Source organism: Marmota marmota, unplaced genomic scaffold (genome assembly GCF_001458135.2).
Source record: "Marmota marmota marmota unplaced genomic scaffold, marMar, whole genome shotgun sequence".
Taxonomy (NCBI): Eukaryota; Metazoa; Chordata; class Mammalia; order Rodentia; family Sciuridae; genus Marmota; species Marmota marmota.
In genome coordinates, this window is record NW_026000249.1 from 11,327,606 (window position 1) to 11,351,480 (window position 23,875).

General features: G+C 36.8%; 1 protein-coding gene across 1 annotated transcript in view; it reads left to right on the top strand.

The window, feature by feature from the left end:
• The window catches only part of Phex (phosphate regulating endopeptidase homolog X-linked), a 194,478-nt gene that overhangs the window by 24,955 nt on the left and 145,648 nt on the right, over positions 1-23,875 (top strand). Inside the window, exons 4-6 of the mRNA XM_015488079.2 lie at positions 12,681-12,767; positions 13,786-14,012; positions 21,601-21,669. Of these exons, the coding sequence (XP_015343565.1) occupies positions 12,681-12,767; positions 13,786-14,012; positions 21,601-21,669 (383 nt within the window). The remainder of the gene's footprint in view (positions 1-12,680; positions 12,768-13,785; positions 14,013-21,600; positions 21,670-23,875) is intronic.

Genomic DNA, 23,875 nt, shown 5'->3' on the forward strand with positions numbered 1-23,875 from the left:
GCACTGGGTTTGATTCTCAATACCACATATAAATAAAATCCATCAATAACTAAAAGAAATTAAAAAAAATAATGGAGCTAAGGATGTGGGATTTTTGAGAGAACTTCCAAGGGCATCCAGATTTTGTTGCAAAAGCAGATGATGCACATTTCCTTTGCCTTAGAGAAAAGGGTGAATCCTTATTTAAAACAAACAAACAAACAAACATGTTTTTAGTTGTAGATGGACAAAATACCTTTATTTTGTTTATTTAGTTTTTTTTTTTTTTAAATGTGGTGCTGGGGATCCAACCCAGTGCTTCATGCATGCTAGGGAAGCACTCTACCACTGAGCCACAACCCCAGCAATCCTTACTTTTTACCATCCCCCAAATTGGGAAAAATTAAGACAGTGGGAAAAAAAGTTGGTTGTATGCTAAAGTGCATGGCAGGACTGAGTTGAAAATTCATACTTATGTTTCCAAACTCCCAGATTAGATGGCTTTAGTTTTGTTCTTGTCATCAACCCTGAGATCTTTTCAACTGCAACTGAAGTTATGGGTGGGTCAGGCATTTTAGCAATGGGGCAGAATCCCCATTTCTCCCCTGACTTATTACTAATGGAGGATATGTCTGCTCATCACTATGAAGTGAGCCTTTAATAAATTAAACAAACTCTAAGAGTGCATCCCACAGAGAAGGGCCTAACAGAGCCAGGTATTTCATAGAGGTGACCTTATTTAATAATATACCCTTGCTTTCCATTTGTTGAGCTCCTCTCTAAACTGAGCTTCTACCATGCCTCTAAGCTATACGATTTATTGTGTTTTGCAGATGAGGGAGACACCAAGCAGTACAATAACTTGTCCAAGATCACACAGCTAATAGGCAATGGAATCAGAATTAGAATTCAGGGCATTTGGCCCTTAGCACCTGGTGAAAGCCCTAAAATCTAAGAATGTGGTATTATCCCCATTTGATATTTGTGAAAACTGAGGTCAAGAGAAGCAAAGTAATTCATCCATATTCACATGGATAGTGGCCTGTAAAGGTAACATTGTTCAAGAAATATAATGTGAGTCACAAATGGAAGTCATATGTTACTTTGTTTTGTAGTAGCCATATTAAAAAAGCAAAAATGAATCAGTTGAATTTATGCATTTTATTTAACACAATATATCTCAAATTGTCATTTCAACATGTAATCAGTATAAAAACTTATTCATGAGACATTTTCCATTCTTTCTTTTCTACCAAATCTTTGAAATCTGGTGCATATTTTATCCTGGCTCCACATCTCCATTTGGACCAGCTGTGTTCCAAGGGTTCAATAGCTGCACATGATTGCTGGCTTCTGTACTGGGCAAGGCAGTTCAAGAGCAGTAGTTCTTAACCATGTCTACATGGTGGAATCACCAGGGAGCTTAAAAACACAGATGCCTGGGGCTGACCTCAGATGTTCTGATGTAATTGGTCTGTAATTTCCATTTGTTGAGCCTGGGCTCTGGGATTTTTTAAAAAATATTTTGTTTTAGTTAGAGTTGGACACAATACCTTTATTTTATTTTATTTTATGTGGTGCTGAGGATTGAACCCAGTACCCTGCATGTGCTAGTGAGTGCTCTATCGCTGAGCCACAACCCCAGTCCTTTTTTTTTTAAAATTTTAATAGTTTTAGTTGTAGTTAAAGTGAACTCATTTCCTTCTTTTGTGGTTTTTTTTTTTTTTTTGTTGTTGTTGTTGTTGTTTGTGGTGCTGGGGATTGAACCCAGGGCCTTGTGCATGCAAGACAAGCACTCTACCAACTGTGCTATATCCCCAGCAGGGGCTCTGGGATTTTTAACCACATTCCTTCCTTACCCCACAACCCACCAGATGATGCATAAATGAACCAAGTGGAGAAATGTAGCCATTGTCCATTGGAGAAGGTTCTGTGAGTTTTGTGAAATGAGAACCTTTCAAAACAACCAAGCTGGCAGCATGCTTTGCTAGTTGACATTAAAGAATGCCAAGCAATGCCCTAGCTAATTTATTAATTTCTCTCAATTTACATTTACCGACATTTTGGCCAAGTCCCCAGAACAATCCAAGAAAAAAAAAAGTTTTTATTTCTTGTTCCTCTGATCTACACATTGGTCTGGATACACACCAATGAAAGTAAATTAAGACATAAATTTCTATTCTTTTAATTAAGGTTAAAGGTGTTGGTGTCAGTCTGGAACCTCTGAGCTATGGAGAAGAGGAACTTGGGGTTTGAAAGCTGCAGGCCTCTGCCAGAATGAAATAAGTCTTGTGGGGAATGCGTGGGAGGTGCTGGGTGAGGAAAGGAGGCAATTGTGGTTCCTGCTGAGGTCTGAAGACTGAATAGCCCACTGTGTCTCAGAATGTTCTTGAAGCTGCTCTTGCCAGCGACCTCACGCCCAGATCTGCACTCAGCCAAACTTGTATTTCTGCCCCTGAGACCCGAATGTGAAACCCACTATTCAGGAATTAAAACATCTCACCCAGAGATTCAGTTGTCCTTAAAATGCCTTTGGCATCATTTGGAATAATTTTTATATTGGCGTCTTTTATTTAAATCCAAATACAGCTTCAATATTCCTGGCATATTTATTATTTCCCTGAGTGAAAATACTGAGTCTTCGGAGGTAGTAACTCTTTAGTTAGATGCAGTATTTTTGGTTCTATTTATTTTACATAAAATTAAGCCAGAAAATACACAAGCATTGCAGTCTTCCACAGCCTTAACAAAATTAATACCATATTTTATTGAATCAAACATATTGCCAGCTATAAGATGCACATTATTTCACATATGCTAAGAATAAGCTATTATACAAGGCATTCTTTTTATGTATTTTATTTTTTTAAGTTGTCAATGGATCTTTATTTTTATTTATTTGTATGCAATGTTGAGAATCGAACCCAGTGCCTCACACATGCTAGGCGAGCGCTCTGCCACTGAACCACAACCCCAGCCCTACAATGCATTCTTATCACATGGAATTTCTGTGTTCATTGAAGGAGTTCTTTTAGCCATATGTAAATATTAATTTCTATTATATATTATTATTTTACATCCACTAAGAAGGAGAACACAGGTAAAGAAGATTGGTTTAGGTATTCCTAATACTTCTTTCCAGATTTTTTTAAAAAATATTGAATCATCAGTGTTTTGGTTTTCCCACAAAATGTTGTCCTCTTTCTCAAGAGCAATGATTCAACATTTCTTGAAAAATCTTTTTCTTCCCCATTTGTCTCAGGGATTTCCCTCCAAGAGGGCCCTTTAGGAAACTCAGAAAGTTAGTATTTCATTGTCAGTGAGATCTTTCTGAAGACAAGGCAAACAGTTGATTTTTTGCAAGAAGGTTTTTTATTGGTTCTTTTTAGTTATATATGATAGTAGATTCCATTTTGATGTAATTATACAAGTATGGAATATATCTTATTCTAATTAGGACCCCATTCTTGTGGATGTACACTATTGTGAGATTCACTGTGGAAACTTATGTCAGATTAATTACACTGTCTTTCCTTTTCCTATTCCCTCTCCCTTTCCTTCATTACCCTTTGTCTAATCCACTGAACTTCTATGCCCCGCCCTCCTTATTGTGAGTTAGCTTTTACATATCAGAGAAAGCTTCAACCTTTATCTTTTTTTTGAGATTGACTTATTTCACTTAGCATGGTAGTCTCCAGATCCATCCACTTACTTGCAAGTGTCAAAAAGTCATTCTTCTTTATGGCTGAGTAATATTCCATTGTGTATATAAACCACATTTTCTTTATCCATTCATCTGTTGAAGGGCACCTAGGTTGGCTGCATAACTTAGCTATTGTGAATTAAGCTGCTATAAACATTGATATGGCTGTGTCATTGTCGTATGCCGATTTTAAATCCTTTGGATATATACTGAGAAGTGGGCCACAGTTTACCCACTCTGTACCCAACTCATTTGAAGTGCTGACTCTAAGCATGGCTATTATCAAGTTTGTGCCATATGTAGGTAGTGGCAAATACATTGTCCCTGTGCCCTATGAAGGTTTTAAGATGGATTCCAACTTTAGAGAACTTAAGATGTGAAAAATGTTCATCTCAGAATTGATGAAATATGGTATATGCAATATATTTCATATAGTCCCCAAATGCTTGTCATCTCTACCATGCTTATGGACTTTAAACAATTTGACTGAGACTTACCTGAGGCTCTCACCTCACATTCTTTGGATTTAGTATAGGATGGTATAAAAGTAATACTCCCAACTTTTTTCTTCTATTCACTCCAGCCACAAAACTGCTTTTGTCCGGGTCATGTCAACCTTGAATGTGCACATGAATCACCTGGGAATCTTGTTTACATGTAGGTCCTGATGCAATAGGTCTGAGAAGGGACTTGAGAGACTGCAGGTTTAGAAAGGTTGCAGTCTGCTAGTCTGGAGAATGCATTTTGACTAGCTGAGCTTTTGTACATCTAAGGACACAGTATGTTGTGGAAGAAATTCATTACCTTTCTGAGGTGCAGATATTTTAGTTTTTTCTTCCATCATATCATTTTTATGAAAACCTATGTGTTGCAAATATCATTGTATTAGGGGAATAGAAAAATTTCTTAGGATGAAAAAAAGAAAAGAATAATTTTCATCTTGTAATACAGCAAAAGGAATTTCTTCTCCTTAATTTGTTTTCTGAAAGATTTGTTAATTTCATTTTTCTTTGCTTTCCTCCTCAAAAAACTTGGGAAACTTGAATTTATTAGGAAATCTGCTTGTAATTGCAGATTAATAACCTACTCATTAATACCACATTAGTTCATCATGATTAATAGTATCTATGTGAATGCTTAATGAATTAGTAATGATGGACTATTTGCTTTAAAGTGTCAAGAGAACATTGTAAAAAGGCACTACCCATAACAGGAAAATTAATCATATGCTGGTTGGATAATAGCTTGTCACAAATAAGATACGTTTGTTTGGAAAATCTCATTGGTGTTGATATTTGCACAGTGGGGGGTACTTTTAAAACATTCATGGACTTTTTAACTTATAAAATGAGAAGGGAATTTTATATTCATGAGCAGTTATGATAGGTGTGGGATCTGATATTTGTGAAACATGTGCAAATCTACTCACAAGTTTTCTTGTAAACAGAGAGACTTCCTATAGTGGCTGTTTAGATTAAGTTTCAAATTGAACTGCTTTTGATCCCTGCTGCTCTATTCTGAATTCAAAAATTCACTTCCCCAAGACCCAAGCATTTCTTTTTTTTAACTTTTTAGATGTTAATGAACCTTTATTTTATTTATTTCTTTTTATGTGGTTCTGAGAATTGAACCCCGTACCTCACACATGCTAGGCAAGTGCTCTACCACTGAGCCACAACCCCAGCACCCACCCCCGAGCATTTCTTGATACTAATTTTATTCCTTTAGAGAATCATTTGTTTCCACCATCGTTCTTCAGTCTAACTCTGTGACATCGGCAACCATCCGTGTTTATTTCTGTCTTTGCCCTACATCTGAGGAAGTGAAGGTCAAGGAAATGATGTGACTTGCCCAAACCAATCCAGCCATATAATTTGTCCCCCACAGATTATGGGTCTACTATTCAGATGTCTCCAATTTTAACCCAGGCGGAAAGAACTACAGGAGCCAAGGCCCTGTCCACCTGGTGCCTTTGAGGAAACCCAAGAAACCCAGTGTGATTGGAGCTCCTAGTTGGAAGGGAAGAAGGTCAAAACACAAAACTGAAGAGCGGGGCAGTAGTCACAGCACACAGGTCTTGTAGGCTGTGTAAAGATTTTAAACTCTATCCTAGGGCAATGGGAAGCCATTTGTAAATGTCATGTCAAGGGACATGATGAGTGATGCGTTTTGCCAGAGCATGCTGGCTGCCTGTGGAGAATGGCTTGGAGGTGGTAGTTGATGTATTGCAGACCAGTTCAACAGGCCCCATTATGCCCATCTGTTTTCTGCCTTGGCATCCAAACATAGGTAGAGTTGGTCTTTCTTGTGGCAAAAAACTCCAAAGCATTATTAATTATCTTTTTCTCTGTTTTCTCCTTAGGTCAGCAGGAAGGGTCATTGTCTCTTTTCTTTGCTCCTTGTTTCTCTGAACTTAGGAAATTCATGCACATCTTGTCATAGAGCAGAGTCTGTTGGGCAAGCCATGGCTGTAGCTGGCAGACTGGTTAGTTAGTTCTTGTCCTCCCAGCCCTTTGCCTCTTTGGGTTGACTGTCTGCCACAGGTTCTGTTGCTTCCTTTCTTTGAGGGGAGAGGATTCTGGGTAGAAAAGCAAAGATCCTCACCCCTAATCCCCTACTGTCAGAAACCTAATTCTAGAGGGACAATCTCCCTTGACCACACAATGTGGTTTGTACAGCCAAGAATAGAACCCCTCCATCTCTCACCTCCTCATAGAAGGTGGGAGTGAAAACAGGGGTTAGTTGGGAAGTGGCTTTTTAAACCTATGTTTACAGTGTTTTGATGCTGTTTTCATAGATGAGGGAGGAATGAAGAAGTCTGGAGCTCAGATTTTTTAGGATTTCAGGGACGCAATGTTTATCCCATTCTTCCTCCTTTTAGGGTGTGGCATAAGCTGGAATTGAAAATAGATGCCCTGTGTTATTTTTTCTTTTTCCCTTTGAAAGTCTTCCTGGCATAGTGCAGACTCCCCTGCCTCCTTGAACTAGATAACCAACCCTTACCTTGTACCCCTATTGCATTTCCCATCTCTGACTAGATGCCTCAGGAGTCTGTCTCTGGTCATAGGATGACAAGGTAAAGAGGATAGATGGCTTGGTACAAAGTCATTCCATTGCTACAAAAACAAGACTTGAATAACCAGGGAGGGCCTTCCTTTTTCCAGTTAGGGTTGAGGGATCTATTGGGAAATTCCATGAGGAATTCCTCCCTCTGGTTTAGATACCGGGGACCTTGTTCTTTCACAGGAAAGGAATTTTACTGGGTATCTGAGGGTTAAATGAGCAGGAGTCAGAGATCTGGGTACAGATCCAGGCTCTAACTCTTACCAGCTGAGTTTCCTTGGATAAGTTTTTGCAGTTTTGCTTTTACCTATAGAGGGGGGATTAACAATATGCACCTCTTAGGGTTATAAGGGGAGGTTAAGTGAGGTCATGTATAATGTGCCTGGCACAGAGCAAATGTTTAATATATGAATGTTACCATGACTGGGTCCTTGGATGTATCAGGATTGCTCAGGAAAAACCATTGCAAGGAGTATAAACCAGATGTGGCTTTTGCCTTGTAATTAAGATGGTTGGAATAGGAGGCAAGAAGAAAAGATAGCTCGAATTTTTACTACAGGAAAAAAACTGAAGATGGATTTTAATTACTTAAATTTAGGCATAGGCTTTATATTGAAATATCTCTTACAATACAGATTATCTAAATAAGAAAGCTATTTTTCTGAGTTAAAATATCATATTAGAAGATTAATTGTAATGCTGTGCTATCAAAGAGCATTGCTAAAATTTAAAGTATAACCTTGATAAGTGTAATCCTTATAAATTAATTCACTTATAAGTGAACATAATAAAAGAGTTACTTACCATTAGAGTTTTGTAGTATCTGGCAGTTTTATAAAATTGATTTTATTATGGACAAGAGGTCTTCTGGGTTAAAAGGAGGATATTTTTGTGTTATTTGGTAACCCATGATTTAGATTGATGAGTTAGAGGTTTTTAATTCCTTGAATATCATCTCTGTCCTCTTTCTTAAGCTGAGGCTAACCAATAATTATCATTTATAAGATGATCATAAAAAATGGACATAGAAAATAATTCTGACAGTTTCTCTCCCTGTAGTTAGGTGGGAGTTTTCTAGAAGAATGAGAAATATCAGCTCTTATTGTCTTTTCAGTATGTCAAACAGACTCAGTTAATCCCATGCTTGACTGGCTGTGGGCTGAGAACTGTAAAGCTGAGTGTCACACAATTTGTGGAAAAATATGAGGGTTATGGGATTCACAGACCATGACTTAGTTAACTTGAATTTTATTTTTTAATGGGAATAACAACGGGCTTTGCAAGCTGATTTAGAGTCTCCAGATTTAACTGCATAAGGATTTAATACCCATGCAGTGTGAGTTAGAAAAATGAAAATTTTTAGTACGGTAAATAAACCCTGGAGCCTGGAAACCAAATTGAAGTCTGCAGCCTAGAAAATCAACAAAGACTAAAAATAGTAAGATTAGAGGTGACATTCAACCATGGACCATCCAAAGGTGGTTTTTAAGTACCACCAAAGGAGAAACCCGGCCATGCTATGATAAGCTTTCAAAAATATATAGGTCTAGAGAACATTCTGTTCATTATATAGGTATGGAAGCTTAAAATATAGATTTTTGTTTTCTAAAGTCTTGATTTCCCATGTTCTTTCTTTCACAAGAATTAAGAGGGTACTCCCTTTAATTTCCAAAGGAGAAGAGTTGGCATAATTTATATGGAATTGAGAATTTACTTTGGTGATATTGATATGAAGGTTAAATGCAGTTGCTGTTTTCATTCAGCAAATTTGAGCAAACAGCTCTAGCATTCACTGGTCTCTTAGCAAACAGCCAGAGGATTCCCTTCAGAGCAGGTAAAGAAATATTGCAGGACCAGGAGAAAGAACACAAAAGAGGAAGCTTTGTACGACTTTCTGTGTGATCAAGCTACCTCATTCACATTATTAGCATAACCCCAAGTTTCTTGGAAGAATTTTGCTCATATCCTAAAACTTTGTACATGTGGAATTACAAAAAAAATAAATAAAAATAGTCGGGTAGCTCCTACATATTGCAGAAACATCAAATGACTGACCTGAGCTGCAAGCACATGACTATTACTGAACTCATGACAAACCAGGACACTATAAAGTCCTCAGGAATCTGAGCCTTCCTTTGGAATTTTCTTTTAATCTTCTAGAGTGCTCAATAAGTGCCCTTTTTTAGTAGGAAGAATGATTTGAGGAAGTAGGACTGATGATTTTCTCTTGACTGCTGAGGGTAAAGGAAGTAGAATGCCAAGTATCCCCCAACCTCAGTAGAGAAGAGCAGGGCATTGGGAATGAGTGATTCAAATGAGACAATTGGTAAAATTAAACTTGGGTATTCTAAGAACTGGTGTTCATTAAAAACAGATGAAGTCTTGGATATCATTGCATGAGGCAGAGATTGGAATGTGAAAAAAGGAAGTTAGAATGTTAGCATGTTAAGGATAATACTGATCGTAAGATGAAATATTTAAGTAGTCAGTCTGGCTTCTCATAGTTTCTTTTCAGTTGGGTGAAAAATTCTGTCTCTGACTTTCCTTGTCAGGAATTCATCTTAGCAAACATTTACTGTATACCAGCCATGCCAAGCTCTAGGCCCTGGTTCTTTAAAGAGGAATGTGACCCAGCCTCTGCTCAAAGATATAATCTGTTGAATAGAGAGTAGCCATTGTTAATGCCAGTTTTTCACATCAGAATATTTTTATGATATTATTTGATATGTAATGATGAAAAATATATTCTTTATTAAAATTCTCACATGCTGTGCTGGGTTTGTGGCTCAGTGGCAGAGTGCTTGCGTTGCACATGTGAGACACTGGGTTTGATCCTCAGCACCACATAAAAACAAATAATAATAAAAAAAACAAAATAAAGATATTGTGTTCATGTATAACTAAAATTTTTTTTAAAAAAATTCTCACATGCTTCATTCCCCATGAGGACAGGTGTGTGTTACAAGGGCAGGGCTGTTTATATTATGTGCAAAAAGAAATACCAGATAGACTGTAGATCTATAATGAAAACTATCTTCATGACTTTGGGATGAGCAAATATTTTTAAAATAGGACACAAAATATAGTAACTATGAGGGCAAAAAATGGACAAGTTGAACTAAATTAAAAGAAAAAGTGTCAGTCCCTCACAAGATACCATAAGAAAATTAGTTCTAATAGAATGGGAAAAGGTTTCACAATACAAATGTCCTTCTGTACACAGAGTGGCAGCACCTTGAGCTCATGTAAGGTCTTTGGCCACCAATATCCTGAGTAGGAAGGAGAAAAAGAGACATAGTTAAGGAGGAAATACTAGAAACAAGCTTGATTACTTTCTAATTTTGTGTGTCATTAACTTGGCCCATAATCCTGTCTAAACCACCACTTATTTTAAGATGAAGTCTTCCTGTGCATTAAATCTTTAAAATCCTCACCAAAACCCGTAGGTACATTCTACTATATAAATTTACATATGAAGAAATCTAGGCTTAGGGAGATAAAAGACCTTACTCATTTTCCAGCTGTAACTGGAACTCAAGTCTCTATGATTTGAAAGCCAATCCTCTTGGCATGTCTATTATGCTGCCTTATATTTTTGAGACAAATTTTATTTGATAGAGCATAATGAGGAAAAGAAAAATAATATATGTGATATTCAAATCTGATGTTCAGAAGGACTTCTCCAACCATTCCTTTTCTGTTGTAATATGGTAAGGACTGGGGGAGGGATATTGAGAGATCCTCCATGAAACAACACAGGCTAGGTTGGAAATTCTCCTATATGGGTGACCCATGAGCCCTTCTCAACACTTTAGGGACTTTTTAATTACTCAAGTAATTGCCTGTGATAGGCAGGCTTTGTTTTCTGCTTATTAAACAACTCTCCAGGCTAGATTTTATTCCTCTTACCACTAATTCATATTCAGAGATATATAAAATGAATGCTGCCAACTGATTGCCACATCACTGTCTGCATATCAATGTTCCCCTGCCTGTTTGGATACAGAGAGAAAGAAAGGAGAAGGGAAGGAAAGGAGTATTACAAGGAAACTGTGATGGCTGGATCCATTTTAAAAGCCAAATTCTGTTATGGAAACCAGAATTTTGACATGCATTAATTATTAGTATTTGTGCATGGTTAGGATTTGGGGATTGCCCTGCTTAGCTTATGTGTGTCCTCTTTTTCTCTTCTTGTGATACATGGCATGCCTTGAGAGCATACTCAGGTAAATATTTAATAATTTTAGTTCTTTTTTTTTCTGTGATTTGATTTTGGTCCCTAGCACACTCATGTTTGTAGCCTATGGAATGTTTATACCATCAGAAAATGATTGCAATCCTAAATGAAATTTGGACCACTTATTTCTTTTTTTAATATTTATTTTTTAGTTGTAGGTGGACTCAATGTCTTTATTTCATTTTTATGTGGTGCTGAGGATCGAACCCAGTGCCTCATGTGTGCTAGGAAAGCGCTCTACCACTGAGCCACAACCCCAGCCCCTTGGACCACTTATTTCTGAATGTGTCTCCACAATAGTCTAATGATGGTAATGTTTGTGTAAGCAATATGGTGGAAAGGCACATGATCTGATTTGAATGGGAATATATGTGGATATGATTTTAGAGCTTTTTGTTTACTTAAAAAAAGTCCTTTCTTTATCTTTTGGGGCTGGTTATGCACTTTTATTGCTATGACGATACATGAGAAAGAAACACCAAACAAACTGAAATAATTGAAAATGCCCACATCTAACCTAACTTAATTTATCTTGCTGGAATCTATTTAGTTATGTGGACTTGTTTTACATACAGCTGCTTATTAAAAAACTGGACAGGAGCTGTGGATTGCATTTTTTTGAGATGTAGTTTGAAGTTTTAGTTTAGAAATAGATACCTCTTCAGGGAATATGTAATTATTTATTAATATGATTAGGATTGTACATTGTGTCTTGAAGCTATTCAGAGAACTCTAGGAACATCTGTTGTACTGTGATTTTGGAGGCTGTTAGGTTGTTTCCCCAAATGCCTTGACAACAGCAGTTCGACATAGTTGGAATAGGCAGTGCCACAGTGCTTCAGTCTCCAATCGGAATTTTTCAGCTTGGTGTCATGTTGAAAAATTGATACTCTCAAGTAAGTTTGAGGTGCTCTTTATTTTTTCAAAGGTTTGTTTTCATTGAGTCCTGGCTTTCCTCTTTCCTTATTTAATGCAACAGTGACAACTGTCATTTCCCAGATTCATGTAACAGTATTATTAGTGATCTTATAAGTAGAAAATAATTTTCCAGGTGGGCTTGGCAGCCATTTTATACACATGGCCTCATTTAAATGGCCAAGACTTTGCATGTGTAAATAGGCAAGTTTTCAGGCAATTTGGGTAAGCTTGCCAATCTTGCCTCTCCATTTCCTGTCTAAATAACTTCTTCCATGTCCACAGCATGTTTATGCAACACTGAATAAAACTTCTAATGGGAAATTTCTTCCAGGTGACCTCCCTGAGAGGCTGAACTGTGAAGAAATCTTAAGAAACCTGACCCTGATGAAATTGCCTCCGTTGAGACTATTACTTGGTACAGAAACAAGAGACCAAATTCAGTTATTTTTGGTTCTTGAATAAATGAATTATGTTTCCTTTTGTGTAGTGGCAGAAGAAATTAACCCCTGCAGAAGGTCCAGTCTCAGTTGGAAATTGAACTTTTGGTTTCTTTTGAGTTAGGACAGCCTGGGAGAAGAAAATGTTAAATTGTTTTTATTTGAACCTCAAGCAATTTGGAATCGGTTTTTCTGTCTGTATGTCTTTTATAGATCTATATTTTTCAGAGTTGTCTGTATGTACATTTAATGTTCTGGAGACTAGGACTGTTATTGTCTAATGACCTCCAACTTGGCACCTTGTGTGGGTGGATACTAATGAATCCTCTCTTAACCTTCCCAGCACTGTTGGAGAAATCAGTCAGTAGAAGGCGTGACTCTGAGGCCGTACAGAAAGCCAAAATCCTTTATTCATCCTGCATGAATGAGAGTGAGTAATAAAATAAATAAAACATTTACCACCCTTATCCTTTAGAATTATATTAAAGTTTAAAGATATTGTTTACGGAAAAAGAACAAAAATTCTATTAATGTTTCAAGATATCATTTGAGGAAAGGAGCAATTTTCAGACTGGATTTTGACTAGTCTTTCTTAGTTAATCTCTGTGGCTGGCTTGATGGAAAATCATCTTATTTTGATGACTTGGATTATTTGGGCATCAGTTACTCTATGAAAAACTTGGGCAGGGCAGTAGGGCAAACCCCATAAAAACCAGAATCCAGAAGCCAGGCTAGTTCTGGTCTGAGAAAGAGGCTCTAAGAAAGTATATTTGGAAGAATTGGTATATTTCATAGGGCATGTTGGGACCTAGAGAAATCCAGATTCCCAGGTGTGACAGACTTCTTTGTTAGTTTAACCAGCATCACTGTTGTGTGCCTCAAACCTGTCTCTCAATTTCTTGGATATGACTAGATTGGAAGACATGCTACCCATTTTACTGGATCTGCTTTCTCAAGGCTGTTGCAGGAAGGAGCCAGTGCTTCTAGAAAATATGTTAACTGATCTAGGATCTGGGGTATCATTTGGCAAACTGGGAGAAGGCAGAAAAGTCAAGGGTCTGGAGCATTAGTTCACTTTATTGCAGAGTGATTGGTTTTATTGATCAGTTTCCTTTAAAACTAGGATTGTGCATTAGTGCCACCAAGTACTATAAGTTTAACCAGGATCAATGTAGCAAACCCATATTCTATTGTAGAGAATATCCAACAGGTTCATCCATCAACTTTCTGGCAGTAATACCATATTTAGACAGTCACATTAAAGTGTGAGTTAGAGTTCTGTATCTGGGTTAATCTCAATCCAGGATACCTCTCTTTCTCTCTCTCTAACAACTGAATTTTCAAGTTGGGGCCTTATGGGCACTTTTTCTTGAGAAGATATATTTTCATTCTAGTTTGGTAATCCAGTTTGCAATTCTAACTCTCCCTTAATATCTGATCCCTTTCAGAAGCCATCGAAAAAGCAGATGCCAAGCCACTGCTCCACATTCTGCGGCATTCACCTTTCCGCTGGCCCGTACTTGAAGCTAATATTGGTCCTGAAGGAGTTTGGTCGGAGAGAAAATTCAGTCTTCTGCAGACGCTTGCAACATTTCGTGGTCAATACAGCAATTCTGTGTTCATCCGTTTGTATGTGTCCCCTGATGACAAGGCATCCAATGAACACATTTTGAAGGTATAGCCAGGAAGGACTCTTTGTTCACTCCAAAATTAGCTTTTTAGGCTGCCTTCCTAGGGAAAGAAATTCATGCCGCCTTAGTGAAATGATAAAATAAAAATTCTGTTGAACATTAGAATGTAGATTTGTAGAATGTAGATAATTAGATCTATATTTTTTTAGATCCCACAAGATTTTCAGAATATAAATCATTAGCAGACAACTTTTGTCAACTTTTCAGGAAGCCTGTGAGTTTAAGTGTTCTGTGATCTGACCCTCAGATATCTACTCCAGATATCTGAGTGGGGCTTCTAAATTCCAGTGGGAAGAGGGTTGTCGGTCTCCTGCTGTCATGAAAGACTTTCTGAATTCTGTCCTTTCTCTCACTTCTTCATTCCCCTGACATAGAACACAAGCTATGATTCCTCGTTCCCCCTTTTCCTAATGTTTCATGCCTACATACCTACTTTCTCATTGTCTAGTTCAACTTGAAACTCTCCTCCTTCCTTTCAAAAGATCAAGCAGAACTTGTTCTAAGTACCTGATCACATTTTTTTTTTGATTGGAAAAGTGAGCATCTCTTCCATAAGGGAGTGGGCCAGGTGGACAGGCCCTAAGGTACATCATATTGATAAAATCAGGAGGCTGTCAGAAAAGTAGCAACAACAGAAGATTCAACAATGAAAGAGTTTTGTAAAAATTCAAGTAATATTTTCAAATTGTTTTGTGCTTTGATCTTGTTGGGTTTTTAACTTTTACTTCCACAGTTACTTTGGCTAATAATGATGATGTTATTGAACCACTGATTTCACCCCCAATTCTGTCATTTGTCAAACCAGAAAATATTAATGGTATGTTAATATTCAAATCATAGAAGTATAAATCCATTAGAGTATATTACCATCATCCAATATAATTCAGCTTTCCAAAGTCCAAATCCTGGAGTCTATTTTTTGAGTTAGATCAGAGTGGACTTCTTTTTTTTTTTCTGTAAAGGGTCAGAGAGTACATATTTTAGGCTTTTCCCGCCATCTATACTCTGTCATAACTACATATCTCTGCCATTGTACCTGGCTGTGTGGAGGGCTAGCCCAAAGCCTATAGCTTTCTGACCTCCATTTTAGACACTGAGTTTCAATACAAATCTTTGGTCATTGAAAGAATTCCAAACCTACTCAGAAGGAAGTTCTTAGTTCCAGAAACAGCTGTGTTTCTATGTTGGGTGATGGAATGATAGCATAGTATTGAGGTATCTTCTAATGCCATCAGGATAAGATGTGCTACATAAGATACAATGATAGTGGTGATCCAAGTGACCTTTGTCCTATGGTTATAGGTTGCTCAGTTTTTAAAACTATGTTTTAAGACTATCATCCTTAATTACAGTATATGATATTTCTCCAAATACATTCAGCAGTATTATGAAGTGAACCAGAGTATGTCATTGAAACTTAAGTTGATACGCTCTGTTGATTAACAGAAAATGTTGAATAACGCATAGATAAATCATTGCAAATGGTAACTGTTTTCTTTTCAGTGATATCTAGATCTAATCAAATAACTGAATTAATTTCTTTAAAGACTTATTATGGAAAGTAATATGCACAGAAATAAAAAGAAAAGAAAAACATACTCCCATGTACCTATCAACCCAGCTTCAATACCCTCATCTTTCTGCTATTCTTTTCTAAGCCTCTTCTTTTTGGGGGAGAGGGAATGGAACATTTTATAGAAAATTCAAAATATAACATCATTGCATTATAAATACTTCAGTACTGATCTAATGGAAAAGACTCTTATCACAACCACAAAAGTGATCATAATTTTATACTTTGGTATCTAATACACAGATAATTGTCAATCTTCCTGATTGTCTCAAGCATGTCCATTTTGTTTCATTTTATTTTATTTTGCAGTGCTGGGGATGAAATCCAGGACCTCAAAGATGCTATAGCACATGCTCTACCACTGGGCTACATCCCTAGCCCTCACAAATGTCCTTTAAAAAAACCCAAATCAAAACCATTTGGTCTTTGATTTGGGTTCCAAATAAGAATCATATGATTGATATGTCTATTTTAATCTGTAGCAGTTCCCCTCATTTTTTAAAAACCATGTGTATTTGTTTAAGAAACTAGATAATTTGACCTATAGACCTTTCCACATTCTGGATTCCACTGATTTCAGGGTAACCAAATAACTGATAAAACTAAGTTCTTGTTTTTAAGAGAATCACAGCTTAAGAATTCAGGAGAAATAATGGAATTAGAAAGTTACCATTAAAAAAAAAAAAAAACCTGGGCTGAGGTCATGGCTCAGTGGTAAAGCAAAGCACTTTCCTAACATGTGTGAGGCACTGGGTTTGATTCTCAGTACCACATAAAAATAAATAAAGGTCCATCAACAACTAATAAAAAAAAAAACTTGATGATGGGCTGGAGTTGTGACTCAGTGGTAGAGTGCTCGCTTAGCATGTTTGAGTCACTGGGTTCAATCCTCAGCACCATATAAAAATAAATAAATAAAGTTAAAAAAAGACCTGATGAAAGAATAGATTCAGATAACTATCACCAATAGCTGCTAAAACCATTAGGTGACAGTTTGGGACATTCATGACAGATCAGACTGCTATCACCTGAACCCAAATATCATTGTTAAACATAGGACAACCAGATATTATGTTCTCCTTGATACCAGTATGAAGTGCACCCCATCTCCAATGATGTGCCAAAGTGAAAGAAAAAAGAAAGAACTTGAATCAAGCCTCTTGTTTCAGTACTAGCTTACAGAAAATATGGGGAATTGAGGAACATGTTAACAGCTTGCCTTGCATACTTAATATTCAATTACATGGATCCTAGAAACACTAAACTGTCAGTAATAGATACTTCCCAAATGTAAGGAGGCACTTGTGTACTTATTATTACTGCTCTTCTTTGCCAATATGGCCGCTTTTTCCAAACTGAAGTATTTGAGCATTGCTTGGCATTTGAACACAGCACACATTTGCTTTAGTTCTGTCACTGTGCCATTTTATATTAGTGAATATTCACCCAACTGAATTAACCACCTTCCCCTAAACAAAATGGATCTATAATCTTCCTAACCATGATACAGTTACAGAAAGTGCAAACTTGTGTCTAGAGATGATAGAGGAAGCTTTATTCTGAGATGTGAATGAAACCCAATTAATCTGACCACAAAGTCAATGTATTTGTGGCTGCCAAAATTGTAGAATTTGTGTGTTGCTTTTTATTCGTTTTAAAAGTGCCTAAAACTATAAAAAACAAAATTTCATTAAATGAACATTTGGAGCCACTGAACCCCTTTTAGGTTTTGTGGAACATTGAAGACCATGGGTATGTGGAATAGTAAGCTTTGGTGGTGAGGAGATTGAGGGTCTCAGTTCACTTTGCGATTTACTCACTAAATATCCTTGTACAAATTGCTTCACCTTTCTGAGTCTCCCTTTCCCAAAGTGTAAAGAAGGCTAAATTAGAATTTACTTTGCACTGTTGCTATGAGTTTAAATGACTTGACGTTTTCAAGTTTCCACCATAGATATTAGTCCACAAGAGACTCTTATGACAAAAGGTTCCCTTCTCTTGAAACATGACCCAGGACCATTAAAGGATTCTTCTGAATTTGTGTTCTTGACATGCCTGTCAGGTCTCAAATCTGGTTGTGCAATTTCAACCTAATCTGATCATGAAGCTTTCTACCACACCTTTTGGCTGGAAAACTGAACCTCAGTCTACGCACTCCTCACCACCTCATAGTTGCTCCATTTCTTAACTTTTTTCTAGGACTGGGGATACCCTCTAGTCATTGATGATCTGAGAAGAAATTTACTCTGGAACCCAAATAGCCCCTTTAGATGAGCTTCTCTGATTCTGTGGTCCTGGGCCTCTTTTCCCTCTCAGATACTGCTATGTTCTAGGGGACACCAACTGGTTCCTTCTGCTCCCAAGAACCACTGACTTCTTTTTCAGCTTGACAGAATCTCCTTCTGCTCTAGAGGAAATCTCTCTCACTTCTAACTCTCCTCCCTCAGTGCATTTAGGCTTATTTTTTTCATCCAGTTCTATTTTCTCCACTGTTTTTAGCTTCTCCATTATCACAAACCCACAGGGATAAGAAAAATGTCTCCTGCTGGGCAGGAATATCACCATAAGTGTCTTGTTAGGTGAGCATATGGTACCTCTCGATGAAGAAAAAAACCACTGCTTCCAATGGGTAGATATTTCCCCATCCCAAGGATGTACACTTTGGCCTGTACAATGACCCTTGGCAAAGCTCCCCTGTGACAAGATGACACAGAATTTGCTACAGGCTTAAATGGGAGAAAGAAAACACAAAAATATAAGATACATCAGAATTGAGTGCCCTGAAACATTATTTTGCTACATGTGTTTGGGTTTAATTCATGCCAGGAAATAGCAAGAATAAGGATTCAAGGGACAATAGAAGATTTAAAAACTTCTATGTTTTTAAATCTATGTGTGATCCCAAAAGAGTATTTGGAAGGCCAAGGTTGCTCTAGTATAAAGCAACAAATTAAATTCATTCTTACTTAGTGGCTTGCATTTTCTTTTTGGCTTAGGAAAATTCATGATGGGAAGGAGAGACTCTCTTGGAAATGAGATTTTTCTAATCTCTTTGTCTTTTTCTGCATCATAATTTGTTAGGTGTTTTTGTATTATTACTCTATCTCCTAAAACAAAGTTTATTATTATTTGAGGAAATTTGTATTTTCAGCGCAATGTATCAGCTTTATTTTCTGCTTGCAATATTCAGATTAGTCATCAATATAAAGATTTTAAAAGCCTCAAATAATATAGTGTCCTGATGTTGGCTTCTTGAGAAAGTCTTTTGCCTCAAGAGTTTGTTTCTAATGAGATTTAGTTGACTGATCTTATTCAATCTGTTGGTGTATTTAAAATGATCCCTAGAACCCCTAATAATGTAAGGGTTTATAAAAGGTCTGGTAGCCTCACTTAAATTATCTAAACTTTTAAAATAAGTGGGTTTATCTTCATTTCATGAGAGGAAACTTTGGCTTTTTTGATATTATCTACAGTTTCTTTTCTTGTGAGACTGAAGCTCACAAGAGTTTCCAAGTGGTCCAAATTTAATTGAAGGCCAAAGCATCTTAATCAAAATATTTTGTTTCATGATCCTGTCTTACTTAATTTTTGGAAGAAACAGTGGTATTTTGGGAATTGCAGCAGGAAGAAGCCAGACTGGCTTGTGACTTTGTTGTTTCAGGCCAATTAGAGAAGGTCAAAAAAAATAATTTGAGGATTTTAGCAATACACAGACAAAATGGATATTTTGAAAGCATCTCTCCCCCCAAGAAACAACCCAATAGCAATATTTTTCCTTGAATTTTCCATGACATCACTAATTCTTAGCTTGGCCTTTGCAAAATTTGTTTCTTGTGAAGGAGGTTTTTATGGAAAACTATAATCTTATTCAGACTTCATGTATTCAAAAGAGAGTAAAATATTTGAGATTATAGTAAGAGAAGAAACTAGAGGGAGATGGATCAGAACAATTTAAAGTTACATAAAATAATGATATGGGAATGTAGGATTCAGTTTTTATTCAGATGCTACTAATTTTTGTGTTAAATTATTTAGGTTTTGTATCTTATTAATTCAGCTTAACTTTTTAATGTGCAAATCAGATTTAAATATGGACAGTTTATTGTGGTTGGGATCCATTTTAGTTAGTCTTTAGTCAATTGCTGACATTCAAGGAAAAACAAGCCATAGGATTTAGAGAAGTGTCTGGAAGCTTTTTTAAAAATTAAGTTTATATACAATTAAATCTAGTTTTGTGATGTATATGTATGTAAATTTTGATCAATGCATAGAATCTTGTAACTACCACCCACAATCAACAAATAGAGTGATCCCATCACCCCCCAAATTACTTACTGTTGTCCCTTTGTAGTCAATTTCTTTCCCCAACCTGAAATCCTGGTGACTTCCATTCTGTTCTCTGCTCCTATAGTTTTGCTTTTTTCTTTTAGAATGTAAGTCAAATGTACCCATGTTTTTGCATATATCAGCAGTCCATTCCTTGTTATTGCTGGATAGTATTTCATTGTGTATCATAGTTAATCATTCACAGGTTGAAGGATATTTGGTTTGTTTCCAATTTTTGATGGTTAAGAATACAATTACATAAAGGTTTGGGGGTACAAGTTTTAATACTCTTAGGTAAATACCTAGGAGTAGGATTGGTGGGTTATATGTAAATGTATGTCTAACTTTATAAGAAACTCAAGCTGATTTCCTCTGAAGTTAGCTGGACAACTTTGCAGTCCCACTAGCAATATTTGAGTGATCTAGTTTTTTCACATCCTCCCCAACACTCATCAGACATATTTTACATTTTAAAAGAGGTGTGGTGGTATTTTATTGTGGGTTTAATTTACATTTTACTAATGACTAATGATGTTGAGCATATTTTCATGTGCCTATTTTCCATCTGCATATCTTCCTTGGTGAAGTATGTTCAGATCTTTTGCCTACATTTAAATGGATTGTTCTCTTAGTATTGAGTTTCGAGAAGCCTTTATATGCTATGAATACACATCATTTGACATACATATTATTTAAAAATATTTATCCATTCTCTGGCTTGTCTTTCACAGAGCAAAACTTTTTAATATTAATTCTAATTTATTAACTTCTTTTATGTAATCATGATTTCATTCTTATGTCTTAAGGTCACAAAAATTTCCCCTCTATTTTTCTTCTAGAATTTTTATAGTTTTAGGTTTTACATTTAGATCCATGATCCATTTTCAGGTAATTTTTGTACAAAGTATGAGGTATAGTTCCACTTTATTTTGCATAAAGATGTCCAGTTTTTATAGCATGTACTTTGAAAAGACTGTTCTTTCTTTTGACTGGATTTATGGTGCTATAAGTTTTATTTCAAGAGTTTATATTATAATGTATCATAATAATTCTACTTATTTACTTGTCTGACTATTGGATTTTTGTTATCTATCCTTAACATTGCAGAGAGATTCTAAAATTTGCAAAGATTTCTCAAAATTATTATTTGATTTCTTTAGGAAAAAATTATTTTAGAGGTAGGGAAGTGGAAGGTCTGATTGGTCAACTCCATCCACATTGGCATTTGCAAATTACTGCAGTAATGAAGATAATAGATCTGATAACAGAAGACACTTACACTGAGCTGTGCCCAATCACATTACCTTGGGAAAGTCATATCAATTCTCTGGCTTTTGTTCCCCACCCCTGTCAAATAAGTGTGTGTGGGGGCAGATAATCTCTAAGATCTATTCTAACTCAAATTGCTTTGGTGCTATTCAGTGTTGATAGAAACTCAAAAGGATTACAAACCATGAAATCAGGGAAGCAGTGGCAGGTCTCAGATACTTAAGATCCACCATTACAAAGTGCCTATTTTCATATAGCTCTGAGTAGAATGGATTTTTTTTTTTTTTTGTAATGGTGATACGAGCTCAAAATATGGCTGCGGTGAGATGATCTCATGATTATTGGTAACATGGTATATAGAATCTACAGTGCCAGCAGAATGCCTTCTGTTTTTGTTTTAACAGCTGGACCAAGCAACACTCTCCCTAGCTGTGAGGGAAGACTACCTGGATAACAGTACAGAAGCCAAATCAGTAAGTATTCAACCCTGTGAAGCTACTGTCAGATTCATCATTTGGGTTCTAAGATTCTTGCTTCTTCATCAGAAATAAGTAGTATTGCTATTCACTACCATTATTTTCCAACACAGGAGACAAACACCTTTTATTCATGCAGATAAATTCCACCCCTGTCTTCTAGAAGCCTGGGTGTCAGGGTATACAAATTCCCCTGCTCAGTGCCCTCATGATCTTGCCAGGGAGACAGCACATGCCAATGACATAACCAAGAAACAAGTTTGCGCTTATTCCTTAGAAGTGCACAGTATGCACTGTAGAAGTGAAGTGTGGGGGCAGATACCTGGGAGACCAATAGTTCTCATATTGTACTAAGAATCACTTGAGAAGCTTCTATTAGGTGTCAATTCCTAGAGAATCTGATTTAGTGGAGTTGGGGTGGAGTCTGGGAATCTGTAGTTTTAACAGGTGCCACAGACTAATAGAGGGTTATAAGAACAGAATGTATCAATGAGGTTAGACTTCTTGTCCTATCTGGGAAACCTAATAGCTTCCTGGAGGTTGGAAAGAGCTGGTCCATTTCTGACTCTTTTAATTCATTTTGGAAACTTTATCAAACTTCTTAAAGAGCTTCAGACATTTATCTCTTGGATCTCTACTAGTACTAACCTCTGTCTGGAGAAGGCTCTGGAGGGCAGGAAACTAGCCAAGACCCTAAGCAGCTTTCTGGCTGAAGACATTCATTAAAGAAGATTAGCAAATCGTCCTCTTACAAAGTAGAATGCATATTTACCAACTTGGGAGCGTCTCTGTTTCTGCTAGGTTCTCAGCAACGAGGCTTGAATTCATCTCTTCCTTCTATAAACAAGAAGTCAAATCTAAGTAATTCCACCTTCAAAATATCTCTTCTAGCTACTTGGCCCTTCTTTTCTACCTTTATTGCCCTGGGTCTGATTCTTGTTTACCCTTATCTTGTCTACAGCATGCAATCTTTTAACTGGTCCCTCCTTCCCTTCTTTCTACTGATTTCTTAGCACCACTGGATAAGCTCTGTTCTTATAGCATTGCTCCCACAGTGCCTTTGCTTTGAAAACAGGCTCTTTGAAGGAGTTCAAGGCCTCTACATGGTTGATCCTAACCCACCTTTCCTTTCTGACTCATCTACTTTTGTTTTTCCCTCAACCAAAGCAACTTGTCCTCCTCACTGCTTCAAACAGGTCTTCCTCAAATTCTCCATCCCCAATCTTCCAGGTAAGAATCCTTCTCCAGTTCTTGAGTTTCCAAACATGAAACTTTAGTAAGAAATTAATTTTGTCCTACTAATGTTATGGTTAGTAATGACATGTTTATCTTCCTCACTGGATCACACATTGAGAACCAGACTAAAGCATTATTAATTTTTCATCTGCATTGCCTTTTCCCACAGACTGCCTAGCAAGTCACCTTGCATATGTATTGAGTAGTTTGATTTTTTTTCTGAATTGAATTGGGAATGACAAAAAAATTCTTTCTTATTAAGACTATTTGCAAAACTTGCTTACTGATCAGATCAGTTTTATTAATGACTCACTATGTGCTGAGCACTGTATAGGGCCTGAGATCATACACATAGGAAGAATAGCTTACAGAGTCCAGGTGTACATTAGGGAGGAAATTTCATATTTGCTATTTGCTAGGTTTCTCTCATCATTTCTCCCTTCTCTCCCATCTTTTCCCCCTGAGCCACGGGGAACTTGTTGGAAACTGTACAAAAGTGAAAAGACACAGGGCCTTAATAACTGCAGTCATCTTTCATTTCTGAGTATGAAGGTGGATAAATTGAGCTGGAAGAGAATAAATCATACTTCCCATCAGTGTTTATGGATCAGGACTCCTGCTTTTGGAAACAGTCATTTCCCTTTATTTTATTAAAGCTTCACTTGCGTGAAAAGAGGACACTTGAACATTAACTTTTTATTCTAGGCTCATTTGGAGATGTTTCATGTATCCATAATATAGCCAGTTATGGGAAGCCTAGTTCTCTTGATGCTTGATGACTGAGTATCTCTGTCTTTTATGGAAACAGTCTCATAAACCCATCACTTTTTTTGTCTCCCAAAGTTGTAGGTGGGTAGCTAGTGTTATATAATGCCTATACCATACTTTGAGCACAGAGTGAAAATGAAGGACACTTATTTCTATCTTTTTTCCTGCTTTTCTGAAACGTATTTTCTAGTAGGCTATT